Here is a 19,197-nt window from a genome sequence, read left to right on the forward strand (position 1 = left end):
GGAAGGAATGTTGAAATTTCCTCACTGTTCACTAAAATATAATAACTGTACAGGTGTAGGTGGTTTTAACACTATCCAATCTGTTTATTTGTACTTGAGGCCTCAGGCTCATATACAAAGTATACAAAGTATACACAAATACAAATTTTCCACCAAGGTGATGGCGGTTCATCATACTTATATATTCAATGATAACATAGTGTACAGTAATTAATGATAACATGCTCTCCTCACAAGTGAAGCTTTACAGAATTTTAGCAAGTTTTCTACTATAGCTGGATCATAATCATTCATTAAATTAACAAAACATTTGGATATGCATTTCCTTAAATATTTCTTTGGTACAAAAAAATTTCTCAAATCATTAAAACATGGGCATTTCATTATTAAGTGGAATTCATCCTCTAACTCATTTAAATTACAATTCTGACAGATTCGTTTACTTTTTTCAACATTTTTCCATCTTCCAACATTTATGTAAATTTTTGCAGTTGTTAAAAGAGCTGAGTATCTTCTATGCATTAAATATGTTTTGCAATACACATATGGTTCAGCATTTAATGAAAATTTGTATTTACTGTAACTATCGAATCTTGTACTTTCTCTTAATTTTGCTTGCCACTCTTGAAAAGAAATATCTCTTAATCTAAGTTTAATCATACTTATTAAAATATCAATATTACCAACACCTTGAGAGAACAAGACTTCTCCAAGACCTATCAAACATAAAGATTCTCTAACATTTGTTACCCCATTCATCTAAGTGTTTTAACATATTATACCACCTTTTTATATTCTATCATCTGACATGTGTATTAATCTTAGCCAATATTTTATACATTGCACAAATGAACCAACATATAACGGATATCTACCACATTCTCCCACAGCCATAGCATTTGGAGTTTGTGACGGTAAACCAAGAAATCTTTTACATGCATAATTCTGAATTTTCTCAAGTGGATCAAATGTATTGGTGCCCCAAATATCTGCACCGTATAATAAAATAGGCTTAATCTTTACATCAAATATTTTATTGAATATGTCATAAGACAAGCACCCAAGTTCATCTAATGATCTTAAAATTTCATAAAGTGCTAATTTACCCTTTTTTTTATCTGTACAAACAGTGGCTCGTAGTACTTGTCTATTATTTATCAATGTACAATTTATATAAACATTGTCTTTCAATATTTTTTCCAGTTCAGTCTACTGTACTTATGATATGAAGTCCTTTTAAAGTGTCAGTATTTAGATTAAAGGGGTGGTATTATGAATACAATTAAAAGATGAATATCGAAATACATTCAAAAGGTTCCTAGACCATGTTTTATCGTTTAGGGATACAACTTGCCGTTCTATACAACGCTGATGTCGACGCCCGGGGTCAATAAAACTAGTAACTTTCACAAAAGGGTAAATTAAATTTCGCAAGAAATCGCAAATAATCAGTGGACTTTCTGTATAGTTATTGCGAAATAAAGTAAAAAACTTTTGTGTTGTACTGTATGTGATTATTGCTAATTTACTACAATACTACAAAGCAACCACATGTGTGTATGCAAAAGAGACTGCATTCTGTATCTATATCTAACAAATTTATCTACTTCAAAATGTTGTAACTAAGGCAAAAGAGCTGTAAAATTTACAGGAATAGATCACTGAAAATCAGTAAAATCGTTTTTAGTTTACGGCATCATGGGTATCGCTTACTCGCTCTATCGCTTTCGTTTTCGCTTTCTCGTCTCGTGTTTTTCGCTTTCTCGGACGTAATTTAAGTTGCTAAAGCCATGTCCCCTCTCGGCCACCATATGTTTGTGCAGTTGTGATGCTTCCGTTAATTTGACACCTACTTCAACACACGAGTTTAGTGATTTTGCCAGAAATTTATTAATAAGGATTAAATTGCCCTTTTAGTTCCAGAAAAGGGGATTTCCATTCAACCAGTGAAGGGGTTTATAAAGGTCATAGCTGAGATCTCAAATGTGTGTTTGACATTTCTGCATGTAAACTCGAAAGCAAAGATATCGATCCCGATCATGCGAGGATCGACGTTTCGACAGATACCAACGTTGAAAAAATATCAAATGGCGGAAGACCAGTGATATGTAAGGTGCAATGACTCTTCTATTATAGACATCAGTGTGAAAGTGTTTACTGTCTGCATCCCGTCGGGTCCAGAAGTCTGGTGAGTGATGACAAGGTGACAGTTGGTCCAGGGCGTATACAGCTAGGTCTGGATCTGGCACTATGGACACCCTCATATAAAAGACTGACATATAGAGAAATGCCTTGTAGGTAGGCTAATGTGTTCTGAGTTTAGGCTAACTCGTTCCTGGTTTGGGCCAATCCATTCGCGGTCCAGACCACCCCAATCCCGGAATAAGATAACCCATTTTTCAGTAGAGCAAAGTCATTGCTGAAGAACATCCACCACTTCCTGATCTAACACAACCCATTTCTGGCCGAGTCAAATCCCAATCCTGGTTACAGCCCACCCAATCCTGGAATAGGCTAGCCCATTCCTGATTCAGGGCAACATGTCCCTGGAATTAGCCCACCCATTCCCCGGATAGACCTACCAAACCAGGGGATAATACTTTTGTCTGCAAGATATGCGGTTGAGATCCGCAGTTACAGATGCATTTTTCTTTAGATAAATATATAGACATGAACTGAAAAGAACAGTTTGTTTCCAACGATTTAGGGAGTGGAGTTAGCCATTAGATATACTTGCCATTTCCGCCGCTTCTTTTGTTGGGAGGTGAATGTTGCGGTGACTGAGCTAACTCGAATTCCAGGTGATTGCATTTCACTGAAACATGAAGGTCCACAACAGTAAATACGCTGCATCCTACTGTAACATATAGTTACACAATACATAACAGACTGCATCTCACTGTAACATGACGTCACACAACACACAATAGACTGTATCTCTTTGTAACATGACGTCACACAACACACACTCGACTGTATCTCACTGTAACATGACATCACACAACACACACTAGACTGTATCTCTTTGTAACATGACGTCACACAACACACACTAGACTGTATCTCTTTGTAACATGACATCACACAACACACACTAGACTGTATCTCTTTGTAACATAACATCACACAACACACACTAGACTATATGTCTTTGTAACATGACGTCACACAACACACACTAGACTGTATCTCTTTGTAACATGACGTCACACAACACACACTAGACTGTATCTCTCTGTAACACGTAGTCACACAACACACACTAGATTGTTTCTCTTTGTAACATGAAGTCACACAACACACAATAGACTGCATCTCACTGTAAGATGCTGTCACACAACACACAATAGACTGCATCTCACTGTAACATGCTGTCACACATCACACAATAGACTGTATCTCACTGTAACATGAAGTCACACAACACACACTAGACCGTATCTCTTTGTAACATGACGTCCCACAACACACAATAGACTGTATGTCTCTGTAACATGTCACACAACACACACTAGACTGTATCTCACTGTAACATGTAGTCACAAAACACACACTAGACTGTATCTCTTTGTAACATGACGTCCCACAACACACAATAGACTGCATCTCACTGTAACATGCTGTCACACAACAAACAATAGGCTGTGTCTCACTGTAACATGTAGTCACACAACACACAATAGGCTGTGTCTCACTGTAACATTTAGACGCACAACACACAATAGGCTGTATTTCATTGTAACATGTTGACGCACAACAAACAATAGGCTGTATTTCATTGTAACATGTAGACGCACAACACACAATAGGGTGTGTCTCACTGTAACATGTAGTCACACAACACAGAATAGTCTTTATCTGATCACCCTGACATATGGTTAAACAACATACACTAGGCTGTATCTCACTGTGATATGTACTCACACAACACACGTACAATAAGCTGAGCATATGGCTTTCACTGGCATTATATGTATATATTCGCCTCTGAGACGGAAAAAATACTGTCAAGTGTTGAGGCACAGATTCCTACAGACACAAGTGTAAAGATGGTCACTTGCCTCCGAGTCGCTTCTTGTCCTCTGTCACAGCGTCCAGCTGGCCTACATAATAAATGAAGTCATTCATTCATCTTTTGTTTCGTCACAATCATATTATTTGATATAAAGTAACGATTCAGACATTTACGCATGTCTGAACATTTTGAACACGATGAAAAGTCTACATGCTGAATACACAGATATTTCAAAAGAAGGTTAACTGTCATTGATATAACGAAGAAGTTTACAGCCAGACTCCATTGTAAATATCTCCATGCTTCACTTCAGGGGCGGTGGTGTAGCTTAGTGGTTAAAGCGTTGGCTCGTCACGTCCAAGGACCGGGTTCGATTTCCCACATGGGTACAATTTGTGAAGCCCATTTTCCGGTGTCCCCCGCCGTGATATTGCTTGAATACTACTAAAAGCGGCGTAAACTCATGCTCATCCATTTCCTCCCGCATGAGGTGAAGTGAAATTGGGTTTAACGTCGCATCCAAGATTATTGCACTTATATAGCGACCTGCATGTACGTGTCTGTGTTTGTGTGGCTCTACCACTAGACCACGGAGGCGGTCCTCCTGCATGAAGCGGCGTTAAAACTAACTCACTCACTCATTAGACATACGTGTTATATATACCAGGTACACCTACGTCTGAGATTCAGTGAATGCCTCACGAGTTCCCTTTTTTCAGATACATTCGTCTTCAGTTCTTCACACTTCTCTTCATTACGGCGATATGCGTCCCTCAAAGCCTGCTGCGCTCTTTCAATCTCGTCTGACAGACAACAAAATACACAAACATGGTTACCCAATTGACATCGTAACAAGTCCATCGTGATATCAGTATCACGACACAGACCCAATATATGTACTCATCATAACACAATCTTTGAAAATACCATCTACACAACCTGTATCACTACAGTTTTCATGATTTATGAAATAAACGACGTGTGGGAGTTGTTTATCGTACAATAAAACACTGCAGGAAGAATAAACTATGAAGCTCCGCGTGGTTTATTCTCCCTGCAGTGTTTTATTGTACTACCACGAGTCGTTTATTTCTTGTATGAGATATCAAAATTATGTACAGCCTCTTTGAGGATGTTAATGAAAGGTAAAAGCTTTGAAAATATTTACCCGTATTTAAATAATGATGACTCCCTAAATACAAACCGACTTCGGCAATGTCGAACAGGTCCATTTTAGGAACAGGGGGGCTAAGTTTGGCATTTCCCATAATTTTTACGGCGATTTTATGTTTCTCTTCCCCTAATACATACTGCCATATCTCGCCCAATTTCGGATGCGATCGTTATGCCATGGCGGTTTTCTGAGTTGCCCAGCTACATCTATGGGAACAACTCACTAGACATTTCCCTCTCAAAATTAATCTCGTCCAATTTACAACGTCATCAAGTTGCGAGCGCATGTTCAAATCTCCAGTAATGACGCCATGATAGAACAATGTTTTATCGTGAAATGAATCATGCTTCGTTCTGCATTGTTCTTTGCGATTTATCATTTTCTTCAGGGAGAATAGACCACTCGGAGCTGCACCCCTTATAGTTTGATTGTTGCTTATTAGATGACAATGAAATCATATATGACATTTTAGGTGTGAATATGTACTTTTTAAAATGACTATTTGACATGTTTTAAAATATTTTTTCAATAAATCTCCCTTAAGGAGCGGGCAATTAATTTCCATGGATACGACTCACAGGCAGGGTACACATTTCATGGAGTCCGCGAATATATCAATTGGAACACATCTTAGGTAACTTTCTCATCTCGCATGAGCATCATTGAGTTCCTGAAATGAACCGATGTTTAACCGAATGAATTGGTGAAGGGAAGTAACTCGATTTGTTTCTCCGTTTTGGGTAGGGGTAGAGTTTCAACGATTATAAAGTAACATTTTGGCTCCAAGACTTAGGGCACCCAGGTGTACGTTGGCTCACACTCAGAGTACGTCACAAAGGTTCATCGTATCTGTAACACTATTCATCACATGAGAAATATATAATTATGTGTCTGACTGCCGACCGTCAGTTCGCCTCGACAGAATGGACCTTTTTTAAGTGAATAAGGGATAACCTTTTATGGCTATACAACTTATCACAAAAAGAAGTTGAATTGTTTGATAGGCATCACTTAGAAATTGACGGATGACAAAGTAAAGACATTTTATGGATAACAACTTTATTTACTGTAAAGGCGACGCTTCGGTAAAGATCCTTCTACGGCTGTCAAGCAAGGGTAAATTGTCTCTACGTTGTCAATAAAGAAGTTACCTTTAAGTAAGGCTATCCTCTCCTGTTCTTGTCTGACGTCCCCGGCTTCTCGTTGGGCCGTGTTGGACAAGGCGGCATTGAGTCGTCTCTCACTGTCAAGCTTCAGGTGCAGCTGAACAGCATTGTGTTTCTCCTTTTGCAACTTTTCTGGAAATGTGCAAGTCCATTGTGGAAATGTTCATGTGTGCCACTCACTTACATACGATGGGGCTTACACGTGTACGTGACCGCCTCCGTGGTCTAGTGGTAGAGCGTTCGCCCGGAGACAGAGCGTCCGGGGTTCAATCCCCGGCCGCGTCATACCAAAAGACGTTTAAAGATGGTACTTGTTGTTACCCTGTCTGGCGCTCTGCATTAAGGGGCTAAAACAAGGACTGGTCGGCTCGGAGTCCGTATACTGTTTATGAGTGGGGTATTTATGTTAAACTGCAGCCGAGTATCTAAGCAAGCTAGCACTATAAATCGGCATCAGTCCGGACTAGTACAAGCAGCCACACAAACACACACACGTATATGCACGTCGCTATATAAGTGCAATAATCTAGGACGCGACGTTAAACCCCATTTCACCTCACCTCACCTCACCTACACGTGTACGTGTACAATATTGTAAGACTATAACTTGGCGTCAGAGACGACCAGTATTAGAGTGAGTGAGTGAGTTTGGTTTAACGCCGCTTTTAACAGTATTCCAGTTATATCGCGGCGTGTCAGCTTAATGTGGGAGGAGAGCCCGAAGCGATGCAAGTCTCAGACGTTTACCACTTCGGTGAAACTCACGAGCACGGGTGCTGACAAACCTAGAAACATAATCGGGGCGAACCGGGATTCGAACCAACAATCATAGGTTTCTGGCGTGCCCAAGGGACGCAACTCTGGAAAGCGAATCGCAGCACCTTAGACGACTGGGTCACCCGTGCCCCCACCAGTATGAGAATGATACGCAACGCAATAGCGTTAACTGTAGCTTTTTGAAACACTGTGTCCAATACACAGATCCAATACGACATGCATAATTCCACTTTTCACTGTGAAAATTCTTGTTATTCGGTTACATAACAGAAATAGTGTTTTCAATATTGAAAGAAATTTAACTTCATAACAAAATATAAACTTTAGTCTGACAACTACAGCCAGTTCGTCTCGTTTCCCTTGATATTTGGTGATGATATGCTTTTTAACTATTATGAATACAAGCTGACATTATTTACATTCGAATTTTCTCTCTACTGTCTAAATCGGAATTGTGTGGGACTGAAAGTATATACACAAAGTATACATATACCTAATTCTTTTTCAACACACAAATATCTGTTTGAAAACAATTCATCATAAGTGTCAAGTAATAATGTATCTATGACATCACGTATAGTATGCAATGTCTGATATGAGGAAATATCCTGTAATGTGTATCTGGTTCAAAATAGTGATCATGCAGTATAGAAATAAAGGAGACAAATATTCCAACAAATGAAGGGAAGACCAAACATCTTTAATGTGTGAGTTTAAGGGAGGGATGCTCTAGATATATGTCGAGATAACATGCTGTATTTAGAACAAGGGCAGATATTATTCAACAGAAAAAAAAATATGCCTAAAAGAATGGTAGATAAATAATGATTGTACTTTTCATCATTTCGTCATTATTGCTAGGCGTAGCAATGAAGCACTGAAACGTTTTTCTTATGGCCACCTCCGTGGTCGAGCGGAAACAACGTCAGCCCAAAGAGCGGAATGCCGAGGGTTCAATGCCCTCCTGGTGATCGATAGGGAGGAGGTGAAACAAAGACTGGGCTACTCGGAGTATACTGTGTCTGAATAGGGTATCCATGTGACCTTCGACATTGTATCCCAGTGGGCTAGGACTACAAAACAAACAGCATGCGTCCGGACGAGTACAACGGACACATACATGAACACGTTGCTGTGTAAGTGAAATATTCTTTAACTCGACGTTAAAGCCGTTTCACTAATGCTGACCATGACTTACCGAGGATGTCTAGGTATTGTGCTTCAGTCTCATGGAGAGTTGTCTTGGTCCGGGCGAGCTCCTCCAGATTCCTCTCGTTCGCCCCGCATTGTTCACTAAGCCTCTGAACCCACGCTGAAACACATTACAAGCGTGAGTGAAATACACGTGCTGAAATTCATTACAAGCGTGAGTGAAATACCTGTCCTGAAACACATTACAAGCGTAGGAGAAATACCCGTGCTGAAACACATCACAAGTGAAAAAGAATACCCGTGCTGAAACACATTACAAGCGTGAGAGAAATACCTGTGCTGAAACACATTACAAGCGTAAGAGAATACCCGTGCTGAAACACATTACAGGCGTGAGAGAAATACCTCTGCTGAAACACATTACAGGTGAGAGAAATACCTGTGCTGAAACACATTACAGGTGAGAGAAATACCTGTGCTGGAACACATTACAGGTGAGAGAAATATCTGTGCTGAAACACATTACAGGTGAGAGAAATACCTGTGCAGAAACACATTACAGGTGAGAGAAATACCTGTGCTGAAACACATTACAAGCGTGAGAGAAATACCTGTGCTGAAACACATTACAAGCGTGAGTGAAATACACATGCTGAAACACATTACAAGCGTGAGTGAAATACCTGTGCTGAAACACATTACAAGCTTAAGAGAATACCCGTGCTTAGTTGTGTGTTCTAGTCTTGTCTACTCCCACCTTTAGCTGTGCGTTCTAGTCTTGCCTACTCCCGCCTTTGGCTGTGTGTTCTAGTCTTGTCTATTCCCACCTTTAGCTGTGTATTCTAGTCTTGTCTACTCCCACCTTTAGCTGTGTGTTCTAGTCTTGTCTATTCCCACCTTTAGCTGTGTGTTCTAGTCTTGTCTACTCCCACCTTTAGCTGTGTGTTCTAGTCTTGCCTACTCCTACCTTTAGCTGTGCGTTCTAGTCTTGTCTACTCCCACCTTTAGCTGTGTATTCTAGTCTTGTCTACTGCCACCTTTAGCTGTGTGTTCTAGTCTTGCCTACTCCTACCTTTAGCTGTGCGTTCTAGTCTTGTCTACTCCCACCTTTAGCTGTGTATTCTAGTCTTGTCTACTGCCACCTTTAGCTGTGTGTTCTAGTCTTGCCTACTCCCACCTTTAGCTGTGCGTTCTAGTCTTGTCTACTCCCTTCTTTAGTTGTGTGTTCTTGTCTCTTCTTCTTCTACCGTTAGCTAAGCGTGTTCTGGTCTCGTCTACTCCTACCTTTAGCTATCTGCACAGAACCTTCCCGTTCCTTCAATTGCAGCTCACATTGGGTCACTTTATCTGTAAGTTCTGCTTTCTCCACTTCTACCTGCTCAATGCGATCTGTAACCAGAATATTATGCATCAGTTGACAAAAACAATTCTCTTTTGCCTCAACTGCTACAATATTAACATCATGCCAAAACCGCAACAATACTAACACCATTCCTCAACCACTATAATAGTAACTCAGACCTCAACAGTGACAATACTAACATCATTCCTCAACCAACACAATACTAACTCAGACCTCAACAGTAACAATACTAACACCATTCCTCATCCACTATAATAGTAACTCAGACCTCAACAGTAACAATACTAACACCATTCCTCATCCACTATAATAGTAACTCAGACCTCAACAGTAACAATACTAACACCATTCCTCATCCACTATAATAGTAACTCAGACCTCAACAGTAACAATACTAACACCATTCCTCAACCACTATAATAGTAACTCAGACCTCAACAGTAACAATACTAACATCATTCCTCAACCAACACAATACTAACTCAGACCTCAACAGTAACAATACTAACACCATTCCTCAACCAACACAATACTAACTCAGACCTCAACAGTTACATAATAACATCAGGCCTCAACCACTACAGTTTCAACATCCTCAGCCGCACCAATACCATCATCAGGCCACAATATTAACACCAGACCTCAACCGCCAAAATATTAACACCAGACCTCAACCGCCACAATATTAACACCAGGCCTCAACCGCCAAAATATTAACACCAGACCTCAACCGCCAAAATATTAACACCAGACCTCAACCGCCAAAATATCAACACCAGACTTCAACCGCCAAAATATTAACACCAGGCCTCAACCGCCAACATATTAACACCAGACCTCAACCGCCAAAATATTAACACCAGACCTCAACAGCCAAAATATTAACACCAGACTTCAACCGCCAAAATATTAACACCAGACCTCAACCGCCAAAATATTAACACCAGACCTCAACCGCCAAAATATTAACACCAGACCTCAACAGCCAAAATATTAACACCAGACCTCAACAGCCAAAATATTAACACCAGGCCTCAACCGCCAAAATATTAACACCAGGCCTCAACCGCCAAAATATTAACACCAGGCCTCAACCGCCAAAATATTAACACCAGACCTCAACTGTCACAGTATTAACATCAGGCTTCAACTATTACAATATTAACATCAGGCCTCAACCGTCACAATATTAACATCAAACCTCAAACATTTATGCGTCAACTGTCACAGTATTAACATCAGGCTTCAACTTTTACAATATTAACATCAGGCCTCAATAGCTACAATATGAAAGCACCAGGTCGGCACAGTCAACCTGTGTTAGTGACCAAAAAGGTTACATAATGCTTGATACATAATTATAATAATTCCTTTGATAAACAAAAACTGATCTCATCATAACGTAGAAAAGTTAATAATTATGCGGATTTTTATGTAGTTCTCTCAGAGTAGACATTGGGGGGTTCTCTCCAAGACATATGAAATACTGCAAGTGTTTACCTGTCCACTTTGCTTCTTGTGTCTGACATCCCGTCCTAGCAGCATACAGCTGGACATTCTGACTGTCAATCTTATCTGAAATAGTGATTGCAACAACCCCGTGAACCACTATGCTTTGTACCTGTGTGTAGGTAACAGCCAGTCGACACACAGTTTTCTGATGGCCTGAAATCCTATTGATGCAAGTTCTACCACACGATAGGATATCATGATCAACTATAACGTTGATATTATATACAGAAACAAAAGAGTGGATATAACTCTTGTGCTGGTCCCTTTTGCGGTGATTCAGGTAAGTCAAATATACAATGTTCTTGTATGAGGTTTATTTTGTTTATTTTCACTTAATCCAAGAATCAAATAACGAATAAACTGCTGACGTACAGAATGAAATAAAAAAACACCAAATGTCAAGATTTCCTTTCAATCCAGTGGGGTGTGCCTATAATCAAATGTGATTTTCAGAAAAGAATATCTTGGACTATACATTCAAGGAACCTATTCCATTGGCTGCTTTAAAAAAAGTTAGATTAGATTGGACCTATTTGAGGTCTTCAACTGTTGAGCTTAGGACCTGCGTAATGTTTTAAGACTTGGCACAAAAAGTTGTTCAAGTTGTTTTATCAGTTGTCGTGAATGTTTATAAAGCCCAGGCTTTTGGAATTTTTTTTCCTGCAAGTTCCAAAATCGTAGTTCAAGACTGTTGGCTCAAAGTCTTTTTAGTGTTGCTGTCGCTTTTTTGTGAAATTCTATACCGCTCACATTATTATTATCATTATTTTTATTATTTACAGATTAAAATAAAAAATGCAGCAAAGAGGGTTTGGGTGATGCTGGCACAGTCAGGGTGTTTAGGCTCATTATCAGCTCAGGGCCCTTGTCCCCTCTACACGCAGCCCAAACAGCGAATGGGACTTCTCCCAGGAAGCGCTGCCAAGCCAAACCCACCCGGAACTTTTCGGAGAATGTGAAAACTCCCCACTTTGTTTGACTGTCTCATTAAATTCATTACATAATCTACATTTCATATTCACATTTTGATGCAAAATCACACATTGACCGTTTCGAGTTGGAAGTGACTGATCCTGAGCAGCAAACAGAAAGCTTTCAGTTTCTTTTTTCAGCCCAGACGACTTCATCCAAGCGAAGGACTCTGCAGGATTGCTGACCTTCTCAACACACTACACATAAACTCGATGCAGTGGTCGTTCAGAAATCCTCTCCTTGAAAGGTCTGGGCCGACTTGATATGGCACTTCGCTTGGTTGACACTCCTTTCTGTATCGCCCAGCAGTACAGAACCATCACCAAAACCAACACCGACATTGAGATTATGTCCCACATCCTTGGCTCGTTTTAGAAAACTGTGGAATGCCTTGTTTTATATTATTTTTTTTATTTTTTTATTATTATTATTATTATTAATATTGTTATTACCATCATCATCATCATCATCATCATCTGAGCGCGTAGAGAACTACTTTAGGAGAATGTATTGAAAGTGAATATTTACCCTGAAGATGTTTCCGATCCGACTCATGTTTACGAGACATGCTGGTCAGTTGGCCCTTAACTTCTTCGCACTGAGCACTGACCACAGCTGTGGGCAATCAAATACAGTCACATGATGTACAGATTACCATTGCATGTCAAAAGAAAAGTCGTCACAGGTTGTACTGTTTACCATCGCATGTCTGAACTGAAACCGTCGCATGCTGTACTGATTATCACTTCATGTCAAAAGAAAAGCCTTCATATGTTGCACGTGTGTGTGTGTGTGTGTGTGTGTGTGTGTGTGTGTGTGTGTGTGTGTGTGTGTGTGTGTGTGTGTGTGTGTGTGTGTGTGTGTGTGTGTGTGTGTGTGTGTGTGTGTGTGTGTGTGTGTGTAACGTCTTTTGGTACGGCTACGTTTCGTCTTCAGGGCAGATGCTCTATCTAAAAGAGCGCGAATCACGCGGCTCCAAATTAAAAATTATGAAGGCATATATAAACAGTGGTACTACATCAAATTTCTAAACAGAGTAAGTTTATCTCATATATCGCCATCAGGCATGATATTGCAGTTACGGACCAAAATCACGTGTCTGCGACGGTGTCAATACGCACCTCGAACTCTAAATTTCCACTGCTGCTCGAATGTCAGTCGAAAAGCGTGTCGCCACTGCAGTCGAGCTGAAGCACAATATTTAATCAGTATTAATCAGTATATCCGCTACACCACCACTCTACCACTAAACTGACATCACTACACCAAAACACTGCCACCACTCCACCAACACCATTACACAAACACCGCTACACCAACACACTGCCACCACTCCACCAACACACTGCCACCACTCCACCAACACCATTACACAAACACCACTACACCACTACACCAACACAATGCCACCACTCCACCAACACACTGCCACCACTCCACCAAAACACTGCCACCACTCCACCAACACCATTACACAAACACCACTACACCACTACACCAACACAATGCCACCACTCCACCAACACCATTACACAAACACCACTATACCATTACACAAACACACTGCCACCACTCCACCAACACACTGACATCACTCCACCAACACACTGCCACCGCTCCACCAACACCATTACACAAACACCACTATACCATTACACAAACACCACCGCATCATTACACAAACACCACTACACCAACACACCGACATCACTACACCAACACACTGCCACTACTCCACCAACACCATTACACAAACACCACTACACCATTACACAAACACCACCGCATCATTACACAAACACCACTACACCAACACAATGCCACCACTCCACCAACACTTTGACATCACTCCACCAACACACTGCCACCGCTCCACCAACACACTGACATCACTCCACCAACAACATTACACAAACACCACTACACCAACACACTGCCATCACTCCACCAACACCATTACAAAAACACCACTCCACCAATACACTGACATCACTCCACCAACACACTGACATCACTCCACCAACACTATTACACAAACACCACTACACCAATACACTGACATCACTCCACCAACACACTGATATCACTCCACCAACACCATAACACAAACACCACTACACCATTACACAAACACCACTACAACATTACACAAACACCACTACACAAACACACTGACATCACTCCACCAACACCATTACAGAAACACCACTACACCAACACACCGACATCACTCCACCAACGCCATTACACAAACACCACTACACCATTACACAAACACCATTACACAAACACCACTACACCAACACACTGACAGCACACCACCAACACCATAACACAAACACCACTACACCATTACACAAACACCACTCCACCAACACACTGCCACCACTCCACCAACACCATAACACAAACACCACTACACCAAGACACAAACACCACTCCACCAACACACTGACATCACTCCACCAACTCCATTACACAAACACCACTATACCATTACACAAACACCACTACACCATTACACAAACGCCACTACACCATTACACAAACAACGCTACACCATTACACAAACACCACTCCACCAACACACTGACATCACTCCACCAACACCATTACACAAACACCAGTACACCATTACACAAACACCGCTACACCATTACACAAAGACCACTCCACCAACGCCACCACACTGACACCAACCCACCGACACACTGACGCCACTACACAAACACAAGTACACCAACACACTGACACCACTATACAAACACCAGTACACCAACACACTGACACCACTACACAAACACAAGTACACCACTACACAAACACCAGTACACCAACACACTGACACCACTACACAAACACAAGTACACCAACACACTGACACCACTACACAAACACAAGTACACCAACACACTGACACCACTACACAAACACCAGTACTTCAACACACTAACACCACTATACAAACTCAAGTACACCAACACACTGACACCACTACACAAACACCAGTACACCAACACACTGACACCACTTCACAAACACCACTACACCAACACAAGTACACCAACACACTGACACCACTACACAAACACAAGTACACCAACACACTGACACCACTACACAAACACAAGTACACCAACACACTGACACCACTACACAAACACAAGTACACCAACACACTGACACCACTACACAAACACCAGTACTTCAACACACTGACACCACTACACCAACACCAGTACACCAACACACTGACACCACTACACAAACACCAGTACACCAACACACTGACACCACTACACAAACACCAGTACACCAACACACTAACACCACTACACAAACACCAGTACACCAACACACTAACACCACTACACAAACACCAATCCACCAACACACTGACACCACTACACAAACAAAATTAAAGTACACCAACACAATGACACCACTACACAAACACAAGTACACCGACACACTGACACCACTACACCACATACACTACCACACTGCCACCACTCTACCAATACCACCAACACCGCCAACATCACCTACACCACCACACTGCCAGCACTCCTCGAACACCCACCACTAACACCACATGACCACCACACTGCAACCACTCCACCAACACCATCTACACCAACTCCACCACATTGCCATCGCACCACTCCACCAACATCACCCAAGTCACTACGCAGTCACCACTCCTCCATCATCACTCCACGAACACCACAACACCAGCACACTGACACCACATCACCTTACTACACCATCTCTACACTGTTCCTACGCCCCCACCAATTTAACCCTAGTTGGAACTGTGTATCATAGAGAAGTGCACCTTACCTTTCTCCCGCTGTAATCCCAGTATAACCTCGTCAGCTTTTTCTAAAAGTAGAAACAACAGGCAGTTTTTGTTTGTAGTTGAACACCTCAACCCGCAAACTAAATGCTGAACTGCTGGGGAAAAGAAAGCATGTAAAAGGGGTTTGACCAAAACTTACAAATAGATGTTATCAAAACCTTACTTGGCTGAAAACAGTCGCCGAAACACTGCCAACTTAAGGTCCAAAACAAAACTACCAAACCAGTATCAAATACATCACAATCGAATAACCATTTGTTGTTGTTTCATTTTCAGTCACCATCAAAACTTGTTGTACAAATGTACTTCCTCCAGCCAGGCAGTTTATGTCAGGGAATGCAGTGGTTGATGTGAGATCTGTGGATGACGGAATCAAGCATGTCATCAAGTCCGACCACACAATGCAATTCAGTCGCCTCTTACGACATAAACGCTGGGATAATCCCAGGACCACAGTTACTGTGCAGAACAGTTTATGATCTTCAAAAGCACCTTCAGCTATATCACAGCAAGAAGTCGGGTCTTGACTTGGTAAAAATGATCAACTCTGTCAGTGTACGATAACACTTATCACACTCAACCACCCTTTGGACCCATATGTGCCTGGTATACACAAAGGGCGTACATATAACCAATAGATACTTCAGCGTTCCAACAATTAGTTTACAAGTACCTTTTGTCACTCGCAGTTGTTCTGCTTCCTCAACGGCTTGTTCTACAACAAATAATAAATTGTTACAAAAAACACAAGACACAATTCGCGAACAATTAACGATATTTCTTGTCTTAAGAGAGCTTACTTGAAAGACTTAATGGTTTTCTAACCTTTCTTTTTACAATCCTCGTTCCATCTTGAACTGCACTCGGAAAACGATTTTCTTAGTGCCATTAGCACGCCAACTTTTTTTCCAATAGATAGTTCTGCTGCATGCAGCTTAGACTTCATTTCTTCCAGTCCTTTGACCTTGTCAGCGAATTGTTCCCTAAGTTGATTTAACTTGTCATTTGTAGATTCGAGTTGAGACTTGGTATTGTCCAGTTCTTTTTCCTTATCATGTAGTTGTTTTAGTTTCTCTTCTTTTTCCCGTAGACCTTCAAGTTCCTTTTTCTTGAACTCGTCCTCTTTTTTTCTTAAATCTTGTTTTGTAGATTCTAGTTGAGAATTGGTATTGCTCAGTTTTTTGTCCTTATCATGTAGTTGTTTCTCAAGTTGTTTTAGTTTCTCTTCTTTTTCCTGTAGACCTTCAAGTTCCTTTTTCTTGAACTCGTCCTCTTTTTTTCTTAAATCTTGTTTTGTAGATTCTAGTTGAGAATTGGTATTGCTCAGTTCTTTGTCCTTATCATGTAGTTGTTTCTCAAGTTGTTTTAGTTTCTCTTCTTTTTCCTGTAGACCTTCAAGTTCCTTTTTCTTGAACTCGTCCTCTGTTTTTATTAAATCTTGTTTTGTAGATTCTAGTTGAGAATTGGTATTGCTCAGTTCTTTGTCCTTATCATGTAGTTGTTTCTCAAGTTGTTTTAGTTTCTCTTCTTTTTCCTGTAGACCTTCAAGTTCCTTTTTCTTGAACTCGTCCTCTTTTTTTCTTAAATCTTGTTTTGTAGATTCTAGCTGAGAATTGGTATTGCTCAGTTCTTTGTCCTTATCATGTAGTTGTTTCTCAAGTTGTTTTAGTTTCTCTTCTTTTTCCTGTAGACCTTCAAGTTCCTTTTTCTTGAACTCGTCCTCTTTTTTTCTTAAATCTAGTTTTGTAAATTCTAGTTGAGAATTGGTATTGCTCAGTTCTTTGTCCTTATCATGTAGTTGTTTCTCAAGTTGTTTTAGCTTCTCTTCTTTTTCCTGTAGACCTTCAAGTTCCTTTTTCTTGAACTCGTCCTCTTTTTTTCTTAAATCTTGTTTTGTAGATTCTAGTTGAGGCTTAGTAGTGTCCGGTTCTTCGTCCTTATCACGTTGTTTTTTCTCAAGTTGTGTCAGCTTTTCTCCTTCGTCTTTCTCATTTCGTTTCTTTTCAGCTGACTCTGACTCGAGTTGAGGCCTAGTTTCCCCTAACTCGCTTCTCTGTGTCCGTAGATCGTCATCGTTTGTAGACACGAGTTCAGGCTTTATGTCGGCAAATTCTAGGTGTTAAAAGCTTGTATTAGACTTCAAATCACACAATATTAAGACACATACCATATGGTATTTGCAGAATAGTATGAAAAATATAGAAATCACATTACACTAACAGATCTTGAAGTATTTAAGTGCAAGTGCATGTTTATTAGTGAGTGAGCGAGTATAGTTTTACGCCCTTGTTGGTATTACTCTAGCGATAACACGGCGGGGAACACCAGCAATGGGTCTCACTAAATTTACAGATGTAAGCGAGTGAGCTTTAAGCACTGGTCATATGGAACGTATATACTAATTTCAACACTCGTATAATTCAATCGCTTTTTGATTGTAAGACCTAGGGCGGTCCAACCTGTCACGCGTCAGGTATGCGACGCCATGCTCTCATTCATGTGCTACTGTATTGTGGGTAGGCGGTTAGGTCATGATAACATACATATCGCAGCGCTGAGTGACGGGTGCACAATAGAACACTAATGCGTGTTTTACGGTGACGTAAAACAAAGCAACGAGCCCTGTGTGACTGTCGTATAACATACCACTGAGGTCAACCTGTCTGTAATATAACAAACACTGAATCCTGTGTAACTGTCGCATAACATACCACTGAGGTCAACTTGACTGTTAGATAACAAAACACCGAATCCTGTGTGACTGTCTTATAACACCCAACTGAGGTACATATAACTGTATTAATTTAACACTCCGGGTACGCGGGTACGCGGGTACCCGTGATGGTGTGATCTGTGAGACCTTGTTCCAACTTTGCTGACATGTTTCAATAAACTGGGCAATCCGCACACACCAACAGCGGTATTACCCACTCGACACACATTTTCACTGTCCATGGCGTGCAGGACTACTAGTATGTTTCCGACTCACCACGCCGGCCAATACTTATCACACATAGCGGAGTTTTAGATTGTTACGTCTGACTTAGTTTGCGCAAGTTTTTCATACTTTTATGCACGTTTAGATGATGTACACAGGCATAGCACACACTTATATACAGCCACTTACCTGGGGAAGCCATAGCGATGACCCTACCACAAAACGAAAGTACGAAGTTGCATGGTTCAAGGAAGTACTTAACACGT

At 40.8% G+C, this 19,197-nt stretch overlaps 1 protein-coding gene across 1 annotated transcript; it reads right to left on the bottom strand.

Moving 5' to 3' along the window:
• Nucleotides 1-2,723: 2,723 nt before the first annotated feature.
• On the bottom strand, nucleotides 2,724-19,154 carry LOC139456476 (golgin subfamily A member 6-like protein 26). The gene is made up of 13 exons (XM_071238211.1): nucleotides 19,121-19,154; nucleotides 16,819-18,105; nucleotides 16,667-16,708; nucleotides 15,975-16,016; nucleotides 13,253-13,318; nucleotides 12,660-12,746; nucleotides 11,148-11,222; nucleotides 9,569-9,673; nucleotides 8,331-8,444; nucleotides 6,341-6,487; nucleotides 4,693-4,818; nucleotides 4,062-4,103; nucleotides 2,724-2,815 (listed from the first exon to the last, which is right to left on the bottom strand). The coding sequence occupies exons 1-13, from the start codon at nucleotides 19,131-19,133 to the stop codon at nucleotides 2,724-2,726; spliced, it is 2,238 nt and encodes a 745-aa protein (XP_071094312.1). The 5' UTR covers nucleotides 19,134-19,154.
• Between the last annotated feature and the right edge of the window lie 43 nt (nucleotides 19,155-19,197).

Source organism: Haliotis cracherodii, unplaced genomic scaffold, assembly GCF_022045235.1.
Source record: "Haliotis cracherodii isolate W230 unplaced genomic scaffold, xgHalCrac1.p SCAF_1, whole genome shotgun sequence".
Lineage (NCBI taxonomy): Eukaryota > Metazoa > Mollusca > Gastropoda > Lepetellida > Haliotidae > Haliotis > Haliotis cracherodii.